This window comes from Microtus oregoni, unplaced genomic scaffold (genome assembly GCF_018167655.1).
Source record: "Microtus oregoni isolate MIOR12 unplaced genomic scaffold, Mior012 000000F_ref0000247, whole genome shotgun sequence".
NCBI lineage: Eukaryota > Metazoa > Chordata > Mammalia > Rodentia > Cricetidae > Microtus > Microtus oregoni.
In genome coordinates, this window is record NW_024543059.1 from 45,287,501 (window position 1) to 45,303,611 (window position 16,111).

A 16,111-nucleotide genomic window follows, 5' to 3' on the forward strand; every position below is an offset into this window, starting at 1 on the left:
AAACCAGGAGGCTCCCTTGAGGCACATAGATAGAACTGGTGTGAGGGAGACAGGAAGAGAGGGGGCAGGCAGGTATGGGGGAGATAGGGAGGGGGGCAGGTGTGAGGGAAGTACGGAAAGGGGGAAGGCAGGTGTGAGGGAGACAGGGAGAGGGGCCAGGCAGGGGTGAGGGAGACAGGGAAAAAGGGGACAGGTGTGAGGGAGACAGGGAGAGGAGGGGCAGGCAGGTGTGAGGGAGACAGGGACAGGGGGGCAGGTGTGAGGGAGACAGGAAGAGAGGGCAGGCAGGTGTGAGGGAGACAGGGACGGGGGGCAGGTGTGAGGGAGACAGGAAGAGAGGGGGCAGGTATGAGGGAGACAGGAAGAGAGGGGCAGGCAGGTGTGAGGGAGACAGAGACAGGGGGCAGGTGTGAAGGAGGTAGGGAGAGGGGGCAGGCAGGTGTGAGGGAGATAGGGAGAGGGGGCAGGCAGGTGTGAGGGAGACAGGGAGAGGGGAGCAGGTGTGAGGGAGACAGGAAGAGAGGGGCAGGCAGGTGTGAGGGAGATAGGGAGAGGGGGCAGGCAGGTGTGAGGGAGACAGGGACAGGGGGCAGGTGTGAAGGAGGTAGGGAGAGGGGGCAGGCAGGTGTGAGGGAGACAGGGACAGGGGGCAGGTGTGAAGGAGGTAGGGAGAGGGGGCAGGCAGGTGTGAGGGAGATAGAGAGAGGGGGCAGGCAGGTGTGAGGGAGACAGGGACAGGGGGCAGGTGTGAAGGAGGTAGGGAGAGGGGGCAGGCAGGTGTGAGGGAGATAGGGAGAGGGGGCAGGCAGGTGTGAGGGAGACAGGAAGAGAGGGGCAGGCAGGAGTGAGGGAGACAGGGAGGGGGGGCAGGCAGGTGTGAGGGAGACAGGGACAGGGGGCAGGTGTGAAGGAGGTAGGGAGAGGGGGCAGGCAGGTGTGAGGGAGACAGGAAGAGAGGGGCAGGCAAGTGTGAGGGAGACAGGGAGGGGGGGCAGGCAGGTGTGAGGGAGACAGGGACAGGGGGCAGGCAGGTGTGAGGGAGATAGGGAGAGGGGGCAGGCAAGTGTGAGGGAGACAGGGGGGGCAGGCAGGTGTGAGGGAGACAGGGAGGGGGGGCAGGCAGGTGTGAAGGAGGTAGGGAGAGGGGGCAGGCAGGTGTGAGGGAGGTAGGGAGAGGGGGCAGGCAAGTGTGAGGGAGACAGGGAGGGGGGGCAGGCAGGTGTGAGGGAGACAGGAAGAGAGGGGCAGGCTAGTGTGAGGGAGACAGGAAGGGGGGGCAGGTGTGAGGGAGATAGGGAGAGGGGGCAGGCAGCTGTGAGGGAGACAGGGAGAGGGGGGCAGGTGTGAGGGAGACAGGGACGGGGGGCAGGTGTGAGGGAGACAGGAAGAGAGGGGCAGGCAAGTGTGAGGGAGACAGGGAGGACAGGCAGGTGTGAGGGAGACAGGGAGAGGGGGCAGGCAGGTGTGAGGGAGATAGGGAGAGGGGGCAGGCAGGTGTGAGGGAGACAGGAAGAGGGGGGCAGTTGTGAGGGAGATAGGGAGAGGAGGGGCAGGCAGGTGTGAGGGAGACAGGGACAGGGGGGCAGGTGTGAGGGAGACAGGAAGAGAGGGGCAGGCAAGTGTGAGGGAGACAGGGAGGACAGACAGGTTTGAGGGAGCCGGGGGGGGGGGCAGTGTGAGGAAGATAGGGAGAGGGGGGCCGGCAGGTGTGATGGAAACAGGGAGAGAGGGGGGCAGGTGTGGGAGAGATAGGAAGGGGGGCAGGCAGGTGTGAGGGAGACAGGGAGAGAGGGGGGCAGGTGTGGGAGAGATAGGAAGGGGGCAGGCAGGTGTGAGGGAGACAGGAAGAGAGGGGCAGGCAAGTGTGAGGGAGACAGGGAGGGGGGCAGGCAGGTGTGAGGGAGACAGGGACAGGGGGCAGGTGTGAAGGAGGTAGGGAGAGGAGGCAGGCAGGTGTGAGGGAGATAGGGAGAGGGGGCAGGCAAGTGTGAGGGAGACAGGGAGGGGGGGCAGGCAGGTGTGAGGGAGACAGGGAGAGGGGGGCAGGTGTGAGGGAGACAGGAAGAGAGGGGCAGGCAAGTGTGAGGGAGACAGGGAGGGGGGCAGGTGTGAAGGAGGTAGGGAGAGGGGGCAGGCAGGTGTGAGGGAGGTAGGGAGAGGGGGTAGGTGTGAGGGAGACGGGGAGGGGGGGAAAGCAGCTGTGAGGGAGATAGGGAGAGGGGGCAGGCAGGTGTGAGGGAGACAGGAAGAGAGGGGCAGGCAAGTGTGAGGGAGACAGGTGGGGCAGGCAGGTGTGAGGGAGACAGGGAGGGGGGGCAGGCAGGTGTGAAGGAGGTAGGGAGAGGGGGCAGGCAGGTGTGAGGGAGGTAGGGAGAGGGGGCAGGCAAGTGTGAGGGAGACAGGGAGGACAGGCAGGTTTGAGGGAGCCATGGGGGGGCAGTGTGAGGAAGATAGGGAGAGGGGGGCCGGCAGGTGTGATGGAAACAGGGAGAGAGGGGGGCAGGTGTGGGAGAGATAGGAAGGGGGGCAGGCAGGTGTGAGGGAGACAGGGAGAGAGGGGGGCAAGTGTGGGAGAGATAGGAAGGGGGCAGGCAGGTGTGAGGGAGACAGGAAGAGAGGGGCAGGCAAGTGTGAGGGAGACAGGGAGGGGGGGCAGGCAGGTGTGAGGGAGACAGGGAGAGGGGGGCAGGTGTGAGGGAGACAGGAAGAGAGGGGCAGGCAAGTGTGAGGGAGACAGGGAGGGGGGCAGGTGTGAAGGAGGTAGGGAGAGGGGGCAGGCAGGTGTGAGGGAGGTAGGGAGAGGGGGTAGGTGTGAGGGAGACGGGGAGGGGGGGAAAGCAGCTGTGAGGGAGATAGGGAGAGGGGGCAGGCAGGTGTGAGGGAGACAGGAAGAGAGGGGCAGGCAAGTGTGAGGGAGACAGGGAGGACAGGCAGGTGTGAGGGAGACAGGGAGAGGGGGGCAGGTGTGAGGGAGACAGGAAGAGAGGGGCAGGCAAGTGTGAGGGAGACAGGGAGGACAGGCAGGTGTGAGGGAGACAGGGAGAGGGGGCAGGCAGGTGTGAGGGAGACAAGGAGAGGGGGGCAGGTGTGAGGGAGATAGGGAGAGGGGGCAGGCAGCTGTGAGGGAGACAGGGAGAGGGGGGCAGGTGTGAGGGAGACAGGGACAGGGGGCAGGTGTGAGGGAGACAGGAAGAGAGGGGCAGGCAAGTGTGAGGGAGACAGGGAGGACAGGCAGTTCTGAGGGAGACAGGGAGAGGGGGCAGGCAGGTGTGAGGCAGACAGGAAGAGGGGGGCAGGTGTGAGGGAGATAGGGAGAGGAGGAGCAGGCAGGTGTGAGGGAGACAGGGAGAGAGGGGGGCAGGTGTGGGAGAGATAGGAAGGGGGGCAGGCAGGTGTGAGGGAGGCGGGAGACAGGGTGCTCTGATGGTTTGGATGAGAATGGCCCCTATAGATTCATATATTTGAATGTTTAGTCACCAGGGAGTGGCACTATTTGAGAATTAGGAGGAAGAGGAGGCATGGTCTTGTTGGAGGAAGTCACTTGGGATGGGTTTTGAGGTTTCGAAAGCCCACAGCGGGCCCTATGAGCCTCTCTCTGCCTGAGGCTTCTGTCTGTGGATCAGGACGGAAGCTCCCTGCTGCTTCCCCAGCACCACAGCCGCCTGTACTGCCTGCCACGATGAGCTTGGGCCAACCCTGTGAAACTGGTGTCTTTGCGTTGTCACTGGGTGTACCAGAGTGTCGGGGGTTCTCCTGTGTGCACCTTCCCTCTGGGCACTGAGGTGCCCTGATCCCAGCTTCTTGCTTCCACACCTGCTTCATGTGGGTTTTGGAATGTCAGACAAGGGTCCTCATTTTACTTAGCAAGCACTGAGCCATGTCCTCAGCCCTATACTTTGTAAAAGAGATTCACTTTTGACATTTTCTGTGTGTGTTTTGTCTGTATGATGTCATGCACATGACGTGTGTAGTGACCCAGAAGCATCAAATCCCAACACTGGAGTCACAACCACTGGGCCATCTCTTCAGTCCTAAGATCTTAATTCCAACTCGGTTTCACATTGACTCACGAGGCCGGAGGGATGACTCAGTGGTTAGGAGTGTTATGCCCAAATCCACAAAGTCCCCGTAAAAGCCAACAAGGAGACCAAGTCCCGTATGTAAAAGCAAAGAGCCTTTATTTTAATCTATTTAATTTTAAAATAAATTTTATTTATTTACTCTGGTATACACAGGGACAACGCAAACACACCTGTCTAAGTTACTGTTTCATCGCTGTGACAAGACACCATGGCTAAGGTAAATCCGGTCCCTCGGCGTGTTCAATGTATTGGAATAAAAGAGGCCCGAGCTCAATTAAAATAGGGTTTTATAGTAGCAAAGGTGGGGGTGAGTGGTCTCTGAGGTTCAGGACTCTTGATTGACTGACATTTGTCTAGGGATGTCCTGGTGAATGTGTTTTGGCAGGTGTTCCCATCTACACCGGTTAGAATGCCAGGCATTTCCTTTGGATGGTCTGTTCTTGGGTGGAGGTTGGGTAATCTCAGCTTGTGGTTCCTCCTGTAACCAGGCGTTGCCTCAGGGTAAACTACTGAGACTCAGACCTTTTATTAAATTTGTCGATGGCTGAGGTGATAATAGCTGGAAGTAAAGAACTTCCTTTGGGTGATCTGCCCAGACTTAGCTTCTTGTGGCTGCCCCGCAGGAGCACCTGCTGCTTTTGCAGAGGACCCGAGTTAGGAGTTACTTTCCCAGCACTCAGGTCTGTCAGTTGGCAGCCCATTACTCCAGCTTCAGGGAATCTGACACCCTCTTTTGGCCTCCATGGACACCCCCCATACATGCATTTACACACACAACACTCCACACATGCATGTAATTTAAAAATAAAAGCCAGGCAGTGGTGGCTCACCCTTCTATCCCAGTAGGGGTGGGCAGATGAGGCTTATATAGGAAGTTCCAGCTACCCTGACTCAGAGATAACCAATTAATTAAATTATAATCTTTAAACCATACAATGCAATCCTGATACATAGCAAATATTTATTTTTAGAAATAAAATAGTGATAATTAAAAAAAAAAGAGTTCCATCTTTATCTGAGACGAGGTCTCTTAAAGAATTCCTTAGTTCCCAGCAACCACACGGAGGCCCACAGCCATCTGTAATACGATCTGGTGCACCTGTCTGGCCTGTAGACATACATGTAGGCAGAAGACTGTATGCATAAAACCTAATAAACTTTTTAAAAAATAATTTCTCAGGCAGCAGAGCTACCTCTGGGAAGCACTCAGTTTCCTCCCAATAAAGACAGCCTCAGAACCCCAACTGCCCATCCACAGCACCCTGGGGAGCATTCAGGGCAGAATTCGATGCTCCATCCCACCGCAAGCTCAGTGGCGGGAATTGACCAAGCCCTCCATGGCTCTTCACCCAGCCAATCTGAGACACATCCATCTCTTCCGGACTGCGGTTGGGAAACGCGGTTGAGAAAATGCTAAGCTGATAGCTCCCTGAGGACACAGAAACCTCATAAAGGGTCAAACCCTGGGGGGGAGGAGGGATATGGAGGAAGTAAAGGTTGACTTGGGTAAGCTGTGGAAAAACCACTGGCAGTCAAGCCCACCTGGGGATTGAGGTGAGAGGGTGAGGCAGGAAGGAATTCTTTCAGAGGAGGATGTGCAAAATAGATGTTGTGAAGGGCCCCGTGTGGGGCACGGCATGTGAAAAGCCACAGGGTGTAGCTGCTCAACCATTTTTGAGTTATGGGGCTAAGGATATAGCAGAGGTGTCTGGTGGGGGAGGTGCTGGATGGTCTTTGGTTGGAGACAGGCCACTCGAATGACAGGAGGTGGTGGAGGTTTGGGAAGAGCCTAGGAGAGAGCCCAGGCATGAGGCCAATTAGAATCTGGGACGATAGTCCGACATTGCCACCATGCGGCTATTTCTTATTCTGCAGTCACTGTATTTGAGTACAGAGTGCTGTTACAGGCTGTAGTCAGCAGAGAGTGCAATCGCCAGTTCCGCTTGGTCCCAAGAGCTTGAAAGTCACTAAAATCGCACGGATCTGAGCTAACTAGAAGCACAAATCTGTTTGTGACTGGAAATTTCTAGTCCTTATCCTGAAACCCAGTGAATACCGTGTTCAGAAGCCACTGCCTCGGACACTGGGTGGAAATGAATTTGCTTGGACAGGTGTGTTCCTCAGGGCATTTACTTGGAGAGGTTGGAGAAGCTGGCAGGAAGGAGATTGTGGGCTAACAGATCCCCTGTTTGGGGTTCTGAACACTCATATAAGAAAGGGATTTGATGGCAGGTGGTAACCATTGAATAGGAGTTTGCTAAGAAAAGAAGAGAAGATAACTAAGAGGAATTATGTCCACCTAGACTGCTGCAGTCACAACTTCTGCTCACACCTCTGATCGTCATTAATCCTTAGCGTGATCTTCTGTTAAACAGATTTCCACCTTTGGCTGGCAGGAGTCCTCAAAGAGAAGTGATAAGTTTTAAGTCCTGAACAAGTTGTTTGGTTCCAGGTAGAGACTCGGACCCTGGAAGTTCTCTGTGCTCTCACCCTCAGAGCTGAAAAGCCCTCCAGATACCCATGTGCCCTAAAGACTTCTGCTCACTTCCCAAAACCCAGATCAGATGCTGGACCCTGTCCTCCAACTAGAGAACACAGGTCATTGTCACTCCTGCCTCGGTTCCCAGAACTTCCCCTTTAGACCCAGGGGTCCAGGATCCAGCCCTATTCCTTCAGACCTAGGGTTACAAGCTCCAGCCTCCTCCCTCAGACTCAGAGGTCCAGGGCCCAGCCTCCGCCCTCAGATCTAGGGGCCAGGGCCCAGCCTCCTCCCTCAGACTCAGAGGTCCAGGGCCCAGCCTCCTCCCTCAGACTCAGAGGTCCAGGGCCCAGCCTCCTCCCTCAGACTCAGAGAGGTCCAAGGCCCAGCCTCCTCCCTCAGATTCAGAGGTCCAGGGCCCAGCCTCCTCCCTCAGATCTAGGGGCCAGTGCCACTGCCTCGGACACTGGGTGGAAATGAATTTGCTTGGACAGGTGTGTTCCTCAGGGCATTTACTTGGAGAGGTTGGAGAAGCTGGCAGGAAGGAGATAGTGGGCTAACAGATCCCCTGTTTGGGGTTCTGAACACTCATATAAGTGGCTTCTTCCTACTGAGGTTTTGGCTGACTATGTGCAGTCCCTGGACCTGTGGGGAGTAGGACTTAGAAGTAGGGAGCCTTGATCTGATGCTGTTACATTTATTAGATCTTAGAGGCCAGAGCGATGGTAGAACAGGTAGAGGCCAGGTTGGTGGGCTGGGGAGCCATGGCTTCTCACTGCTGCGAGGCCGGGTTGGTGGGCTGGGGAGCCATGGCTTCTCACTGCTGCGAGGCCGGGTTGGTGGGCTGGGGAGCCATGGCTTCTCACTGCTGCGAGGCCGGGTTGGTGGGCTGGGGAGCCATGGCTTCTTACTGCTGCGAGGCCGGGTTGGTGGGCTGGGGAGCCATGGCTTCTCACTGCTGCGAGGCCAGGTTGGTGGGCTGGGGAGCCATGCCTTCTCACTGCTGAGCCTAGAGCAGAGACAGAAGCGTGATGGAGACACGTGGCAACTTGGTACAGAAAAGCTACAAGGGCAAATGCAGAGACACGAGACACAGACCCTCCTGCACTCTGTCTTCCCCTCACCTTGTTGAAGAAGTAGATGGAGGCTAGGATGGTGAACACGGCCATGGCCAAGGTCACATTCTGGGAGAGGAGGAGGAGGCCAGAAGTTAGCTCCCTCCCCTCCCTGTCCCCACCCCTGCCCGTCCCTTCACCCGTCCTCACTTCCTGCAAGTTCATAGCCATGGGTCCTAACTACACAGCGACTTGACCTCCCTCCCCCAGGCCTCTGAGTCAGACAGGAAAGAGGCCTCAAGAATGGGAGGGGGTTGTCGGGGAGACCAGAATGGTGACCATGGTGACCAGGGAAGGGCATTTTGGATAGAAGAGACATTCACACTGGAGCCTGGGGAGAAGGGAATGTGGGCATGGACTGTCACGTGTGGTACCCAAATCCAGCATCAAAACCTAAGAGATTGGAGAGTTCAGAACTGGATCTCCACACTGAGTTCTGTTTTCTTCCCTGGAGTGTGCTGGGGATGGGAGAACTGTGAGCAGGGGAGGAACAGAGTGACTCTGGTATCTTGAGGCAGGAGAATGCCTGAGGTGTGGAGAACAGGCCCGATGGTCTAGGAAACATGGGGTCCTCATGTCAGGGGTTAGACCAGAATTTGGTCTCCAGTTTGTAAGGGTGGCGGAGCATCATGGTGATGGTAGCGGCAAATCCTGATGTCTGGACCACAGACAGCCAGGCACTTTGAGTCCGACCACGCAGCGCTCTGTGCCTTTAGAATGGCTCCCCAGGATACTGGAGAAACAAAGGAGTGGGCACATGTTGAACTGCCGTCACCTTCACAAATATTGCCAGCTGTGCACAGAGGGGCCCAGGCCTTTGCAGTGAAGCCTGCACCTGGACACTGAGAACAGGGTGGGAAACCTCCTGTGTAGGCTTGAATCCCAGCTCTGTAGTGGGATGACCTCGGGTGAGTCATTTAAAGATGTCTGACCCTAGCTGAGTGGTGGTGGCGCATGCTTTAATCCCACCACTTGGGAGGCAGAGGCAGGCAGATCTTTGTGAGTTCAAGGCAGCCTGGTCTACAAAGTGAGTTCCAGGACAGCCAGAACTGTTACACAGAAAAACCATGTCTGAAAAAATCAAACCAAAAATAAAAAAATAAAAAAAAGATGTCTGAGCCATTTTTTGTTTGCATTATAAAGAAAACATATCCTCCATAAGGGGCAAGGGAGGTGCCCAGTGGGTAAAGCACTTATCACATAACCACGAAGGCCTGGGTTCAATTCCCTAGCACTCCTATAAAAAGCCAGGTGTGGCACATGTGCCTGTTACCTTAGCACTGCAGAGGTGGAGACAGGAGATCCCTGGTGCTTGCTAGCCAAATCAGTGAGCTCCAGGCTCAGTGACAGCCATCAGAATAGGTGAAAGGCAACTAAGGAAGACGTTTGGCATTGACCTCTGGCCTCTACACACAGAAGAAACTTCTGTTTGTGGTGCAGGTGCTTCTCTAGTCCAGGGTGGGAAGAAGGCTCGAGAGGCTCACGAAGCTTGAGGTATCTTTGCAGATTCACAAGTCACATAAGCAGTAGCTGGGAGCTGGAGGGAGGACAGTCCTAAGAGCAGCCGCCTGCGAGGTGCCTGCACAGAGGACCCCAGTGACACAGCCTCCCTGCATCATCCCTCTGTGGGACTTTCTGGTACTGCAGCTGCTTCTGAGTCTTCCCACTGGTTCACCAGGCTGGACTTGGAATAATTTCTTGGGTCCACTGTTGCTCTTTTTGTCTGGATTGGAGTTCAAAGTCACCTTCACCTACAAGGTGCATAGAGAGCCCGAGGGTGCCTGAGATACTTGAGACCCTGTTACAAAGCAACTACGCCACTACATAAAACAATTAAGGGCTGTTGAGATAGCTCAGTGGGTAGCCTGTTGACAAGTCTGAGGGCCTGAGTTCCACTCCCAGAACTCACAGGGCAGAAGGACAGAATTGACGAGTTCTCTCCTGATCTTTGTGTATGTGCTATGCCATACGGGTCCCCCACCCCACACGTGTAATACATTTCAATGAAGAAAAAGAATAAACACACATATGTACTCAAAAAGAGGGAGAAGCAGGGGACACCAGATTATGGAATCCAGTGGTCCTCTTTCCTAGCTGGTGGTGGATGCGTGGCCTGAGGATGCTGCGATTTCCAGTCTCACAAACTGTGGATCTGGGTCCTCCAGGGCAGCTGGGCATCATGGGTTCTCTGCGCTGACTGTTATCTGAGCACTTGGGAAGCTGGAGTGTTGCGAGTTCTAGCCAGTCCAGGCTGCAGAGTAAGTTCAAGGCTAACCTGGGCAAAGCAGCACAATTCTATCTACAACATTTAAACAAGGGGTCAGGTGTTGTGGATAGAGATGTAGTCCCACGGTCCAGCACTGGCTCAGCCTGTGTCAAGTGATAGCAGTATTAAACAAGAGGACCTGGCTTCAGTTTCCAGAACTGACAGGGTGCCTTGGGACCATCTGTAATTTCAGTTCCAGAGGATCCAGTGCCCTCTCTGGCCCCTGTGGGCATGCATGCATATACATATAGGCATATAAAATAAAAATAAGTAAAATCATGGCCTGATGTAGTGATTGATACACACCTTTAATCTCAGCACTTGAGAGGCAGAGATTTGTGAGTTTGGTCTACATACTGAACATAGGACAGCCAGAACTACATAGTGAGACCCTGACTCAAATCACCACTTCAAAAAAAAAAAACTCAAAAATTAAACAGCTTGACTCTCTCTATGCTAAGCCTTCTCAATTCTTGACCCATAAAACCCATGAGCAATAACAACTCATTGCCTTAAGATACTGAGCTTGGGGCCAGGGAGGTGGCTCACTGGCCTCACAAGCACAAGGTTCTGAGTTCTACTCCCCAGTACACGTGTTAAAGATCTTGGCACAGTGGCTTGTGACTGTAATCCCAGAGTTTGTGAGGTTGAGACAGGAGGATTCCTGGAGCTCAGTCTAGCGTGAATCAGCGGGCTCCAGGGTAAGTGAGAGACACCTGACATCTGGCCTCCACACGCATGCACACACATAAACACAAATTGCTGAATTTTGGGGTCATTTGCTGTGTGGTTGCAAACACAACTTCTCAACAGTTTCTTTCTCAAACAGGTTCTCTGAAGTGCTTTGAACTCATCCGATCTGCGCTGGGCGATGAAGGCACACAGAACAAAGTAACTTGGTGATGGTGAGATTTGAACCTGGTCTGTCTGCTTCTGGCTTGGGTATTGTGCTACAGGGCCCTGTTGGTTTTAATCATTTTTATGTGGTGTGGGAAGAAATTGGAATCTTCAAGAAGTCCAAGGAGGCCTCAGAGACTCCTAACATTTTAGAAAAGGAATGGGGAGACCTGGGGAAGCAGGGGTGGGGGTGGGGTTCCCTGTAACTACCTCTCAGCCTTGCCACTTCCTAGATGGTTCCTCAGGCTGTGCCTCAACTTCCCCATCAGCACAGCAGGGATGCTGGCGGTCATATGGACACCTCCTGGGGGGTCTGTGAAGACGAACCAGGTTAATCCCAGGATCCCTAGCCTGGAGCAGAGCTGGGGAGCATGCTGGGGCCTGCACTGCTGGCAGGGGGCTGAGTCTGAGGCTAATGAGCAGGTGAGGCCACAGCACAGACGGAGGCTGAGCTCAGCGTCTGCTCTCTGTGGAAATGGCCGAGCCTGGGTCTCAGTGCCACACCGCTGGACCCTTACTGCTGCTGCTGCTGCTGCTGCTACCACCCCAGACCCTGCTGGAGGGGCCTCTGCTGTTTGTGGCTCTGGTGCGCAGCCTCTCACCCACCTGACTCACTCTCTACCTCCCAGACCAACCCTGACCTGGTTCTCCAACATCCCCAGGTGTTCCGTCATGGCGACCGGGCCCCACTGGCCTCCTACCCCACAGACCCACACAAGGAAGCTGCCTCCACCTTGTGGCCTCGAGGCCTGGGCCAGCTGACCAAGGTGAGGAGGAAAAGAGGGTGAGGAAGAGGGCTGGGAGACAGGTGATGACGGTCCGCTGAGACCGGCCTCTGTTCCCAGGAGGGGATCCGCCAGCAGCTGGAGCTTGGCCGATTCCTGAGGAGGCGGTACAAGGCCTTCCTGAGCCCAGAGTTCCGGCGTGAAGAGGTACTTTGCTGACCTTTAGTCCCAAAGCCTTTGGTCTTCACCTCTTTTCTTTAGTTTCTATCAGCCTGTCTTGCACTCCCACGGGCTTTTGAGTCAGTAAGGAATCTACACTGACCTCTGACCTCAAACTATGACACAGTGTGACCACTGACCCAACCTCAGCCTTTGTCTTGATTCCCAACGATTCCATCCTGACCTTCTGACCTTTGAACCTGATTCAGTCTGTGATCCTTGTTTTGCCTTCCTGATGTTTCTTAGGAGGTGGGGTTTCTTGGGAGGGTTCTAGGCCTACATATACTTGTTAAGTTTTTTTTTGTTTTTTGTTTTTCTGGCCCAAAAAGCCTCTCTGCCAATGCATAATCCAAATTAGACCAAATCAAACCAAATTAAAAGAAGCCCAGATTTAATGGATGCCAGTACTCCGGGGTGGCCCTCTGGGAAAACATGGAGAAGGGGAACGGAGAACCTGGGAGACCATGTGTTTGTTCTGGGGGGGGGGGAGCAGTTTAAATAGCCTATGGGAGTGGTCTTGGCCCTCCTTGGGGACGGGTCACCGTTTGGCAGGTTTTCTTGGAGGCGGAGCCTGGAATGAGGCAACTCCCAGGGAAATGGGCTTGAAATGGAACTTTCCACCCAACATTCCAGACTTTTTTTTTGGATAAGGATGTTAGGGCTGAGGTGATGATGCTTCAACCAAACAATACCCGGCAAGTCCTCCATCACTGAGCAACACCCCCAGTTCCACCTCCAGCCTTTGACCTCTGCCCTCTGGCCTGACTCTGACTCCTCTGAGGGCTGTTATTCAGTTCCCACCTTCAACATCTTGACCTTTCACTTCCAAGCCCCTTGACCTGATCTTAACTCTCCACACCTCGGGAGACCCACAGTCTAACACACCACCCATCTCTGACCCGTGACCCTCAATGCCTGACTGAATTTGAAGCTTTTGATTTGGAACACTGCTGACCTCAGCCTGTACCTTTCTACCGCCCCAATCCACCCCAGGTGTACATCCGCAGCACAGACTTTGACCGCACACTGGAGAGTGCACAGGCCAACCTGGCTGGGCTGTTCCCTGAGGCTGCCCCTGGAAGTCCCGAGGCTGACTGGAAGCCCATTCCAGTGCACACAGTGCCCGTGTCTGAGGACAAGGTCAGGGGGGCTGGATCTGATGGGAGAAACAGAAGGATCTTGAGTTCAAGGTCATTCTGGGAACCTTAGAGACACTTTGTGAAAGTGAAAAGTTTAACAAGAGGACTTGGGATGTGGGTCAGTGGCAGAACCCTCCTCTTCGAACCCCACAATGAGGAGGGACTGGGGGTGTGGCTCAGTGGTAAAGCACCCATCTAGAACCTCCCAGTGAGGAGCTGGGGCTATGGTTTAGAGGTAGAGGGATTGCCTGGCTTGTCCAAGGTCCTGGGTTCCATAACCAGCACCACACATATACAAAAAGGGATGAAAGCAAAACATAACACTGAGCTGGAAAGGGCCAGAGGCAGCTTCCAGCCAGCTGGACCCACTTCTGGGCTTCCAAGCACAGAACAGCTATTAGCAAGACTGTCCCTGGTGGGTCCAGAGGGGTAAGCTGCCACCCCTGGCCAGCTTAGCTGGATACAGGGGAAGCTGGGAGAGAGGCATGACCAACTGTGAGACCCCAGACTCCCGCTGTCTTCTCTGAGCCTCAGTCTCCCCCAGTTGCTGAGGTTTCCCATGCGCAGCTGTCCTCGATACCATGAGCTGCTGCGGGAGTCCACAGAGGCAGCTGACTACCAGGAGGCCCTGGAGGGCTGGACGGTGAGTGCTGTGGTGGGCTTGGGTGTCAAGCAAGGATTGGTCAGGGTTCACCCAACTCCGCATCTCCATCCAGGACTTCCTGACCCGCCTGGGCAACTTCACGGGGTTGTCACTGGTTGGAGAACCACTCCGCAGGGCATGGAAAGTTTTGGACACACTCATCTGTCAGGTGAGTCCTCTTCCTCTCCCAGCGGGGACTTCAGGTCTGCACTTGACTGGCTGCTCGTTATGACAAGTGACTTAGCCCTGTGTACCCTGGCTTCCCCTTCTGCATAGTGACAGGCTGGGAGGATGGTGGCATAGTCTAATACACCCCTTTCCTGGTACCATTTCATTGGATCCATCTAGAATCCCAAATGTCAGATTCCAAGGCATCTCTTGGTAAGGACTCTGGTCTGGTACCTGCTCTGGCCCACACTGTGGTGTGGTGAGCTGACCTTTGAGGGGTTTTAATGAGGGTCAGGGTCTGCAGGACTGCCCGCACCTACACGAGAAACCTGGATGTAGCAGCTCACAGCTAAATCCTGGTACTGAGGCCTTGACAGGAGAATCCCTGGGGCTCAGTGGCTAGCCAGCCTTGCCCACTAGTAGAGTTCCAGGCCAGTGAGACCCTCAAGTTAGGTTGAGCAGTCCTGAGAAACATCTGCAGGTAACCTCTAACCTATACACACACATGCACATGTGGGCACACACATGCATGGCACAAAGCACATGCAAAACAAATGGGTGTGTGCGTGACTGGGGACTTCCTCTCCAGGCCCTCTCTCCTCTCTCCTCAGCGTGCCCATGGCCTCACCCTTCCATCCTGGGCCTCCCCAGACGTCCTGAGGACTCTGTCACAGATTTCAGCTCTGGATATCAGGGCACATGTGGGCCCACCCAGGGCAGCCGAAAAGGCCCAGCTGACAGGGGGTGAGATGTGGGGCCCATGGGGCTGGGGGACCTGGTCTTCAGGTGGGGAGGGGGCATATAAGCACTCTGCTCCTGTCCATCAGGGATTCTGCTGGATGCCATCCTCAGCAATTTCTCCCGGGCCCAGCGCCTGGGGCTGCCCCTCAAGATGGTCATGTACTCAGCTGTGAGTCCTTGGGAAGGACAGGCATTGCGGCTACATGGGTGGCAGGGGTGGTGGTGGTAAGACCATGTAGTCTTAGGGGACTGCATCACTAGAAACAGTAAAGATGGAGGAGGGGTCAGAGGAACAAGACTGTTGACTAGAACTGCCCAGGCACAATCTGCATGTCTGGACAGTCATTACAGAATGCCCATGGTGTGTAGATAGGAGTGCTCTGGAATCATTTCTAGGGTCCTAATTCACTCCCTCAATGGAATTATCTGCAGCACGACAGCACCTTGCTGGCCCTCCAGGGGGCCTTAGGCCTCTACGATGGGAACACCCCGCCTTATGCCGCCTGCATGGCCTTTGAGTTCCGGGGGAGCTCCAGAGACCCTGAGGAGGATGGAGAGTGAGAATGGGTGATGGCTTGGCATTGGGTGGGATGGACTCTCAGGGGGGAATAGGTGATGCTACTGACCTCTCCACCTCCAGGAATGTCACCATCTCTCTCATCTACCGAAATGACACTTCCCGCCCGCCCCTGCCGCTCAGGGTCCCTGGGTGCCCAGCCCCCTGTCCACTTGGACGCTTCCAGCAACTGACTGCTCCAGCCAGGCCTCCAGCTCACGGGGCCCCCTGCCATGGTTCCTATGAGCCTACCAGCCCCCCAGGTGACAGCCCTCTGCACAGGGGTGGGAGTGGGGAATTCCCAAGGCCTGGGATTCACAACCCCCATGTTCTTCCTGCAGCCACGGTGCCCCTGCTGGCTGGAGCTGTGGCTGTGTTGGCTGTGCTGAGCCTAGGGCTGGGCCTGCTGGCCTGGAGGCCCAGCTGCCTGAGGGCCCTGGGAGGGGCTGTATGAGGGGGAATGGATAGACACAAAAGCACCCCTTCAGCTGACACTGGACCCCAACACGTGTGCTCACCTGCTTCTCTGACTTGTCACTTACTGTGCTCGCGCGTGTGGGGATGAAGGCTGGGTGGGCCCCAGGCCCTGTGCAGGCAGTAAGCATGGGTGCGGGCGAGAGCCTACAGCCCGAGACCACATAGGACTGGAATGCCCTTAAGCACCTCTACTCCCAGCAATTACTGCTAGTGGCAGAACAGATGGGGCTGTCTCAGGGTCACCTAGTACCCCAATTATGAATCAGATGGAGACAGGGGTTTCCCAGGGTATTGGCTAAGGTAACCAGTGTCTTCTGAAAGCCTCACTCATCTCTAACCTAAGTTCCTCAAGGACCTGTTGATGAGCCTGCACCCATCCCCCACTCCCTACAGCCTAGCAATCACACCATTGGCATCACCTGGAGCCCCACACCCTTGTCTTGTATAGCCACTGCCACAACTGACATGGGAAAATCAAAGGGTGTTGTCTTGAGAGGAGGCCAGGCTTCTATCTGGGGGAGGTACAAGACCCCAAGTCCTGAGGAAGCTAAGAAGCATCCCCTGGAATCCCAGGGCAGCCTGAGTGAGCTAGAGGGTCTGGTTC

At 55.3% G+C, this 16,111-nt stretch overlaps 1 protein-coding gene across 1 annotated transcript; it reads left to right on the forward strand.

The window, feature by feature from the left end:
* The first annotated feature begins 11,314 nt into the window (after positions 1-11,314).
* On the forward strand, positions 11,315-15,484 carry Acp4 (acid phosphatase 4). The gene is made up of 11 exons (XM_041648921.1): positions 11,315-11,425; positions 11,502-11,606; positions 11,685-11,771; positions 12,777-12,923; positions 13,467-13,565; positions 13,639-13,734; positions 14,345-14,477; positions 14,561-14,643; positions 14,907-15,031; positions 15,115-15,293; positions 15,372-15,484. Exons 1-11 carry the CDS (start codon positions 11,315-11,317, stop codon positions 15,482-15,484), a joined length of 1,278 nt encoding a protein of 425 aa, XP_041504855.1.
* The last annotated feature ends 627 nt before the right edge of the window (positions 15,485-16,111 follow it).

Coding starts and splice junctions, on each gene's coding strand:
- Acp4 (XM_041648921.1), top strand. CDS start 11,315: ATGGCCGAGCCTGGGTCTCAGTGCCACACCGCTGGACCCTTACTGCTG. Junction 11,426..11,501: donor CTCTGCTGTTTGTGGCTCTG/GTGCGCAGCCTC, acceptor CAACATCCCCAG/GTGTTCCGTCATGGCGACCG. Junction 12,924..13,466: donor TGCCCGTGTCTGAGGACAAG/GTCAGGGGGGCT, acceptor AGTCTCCCCCAG/TTGCTGAGGTTTCCCATGCG.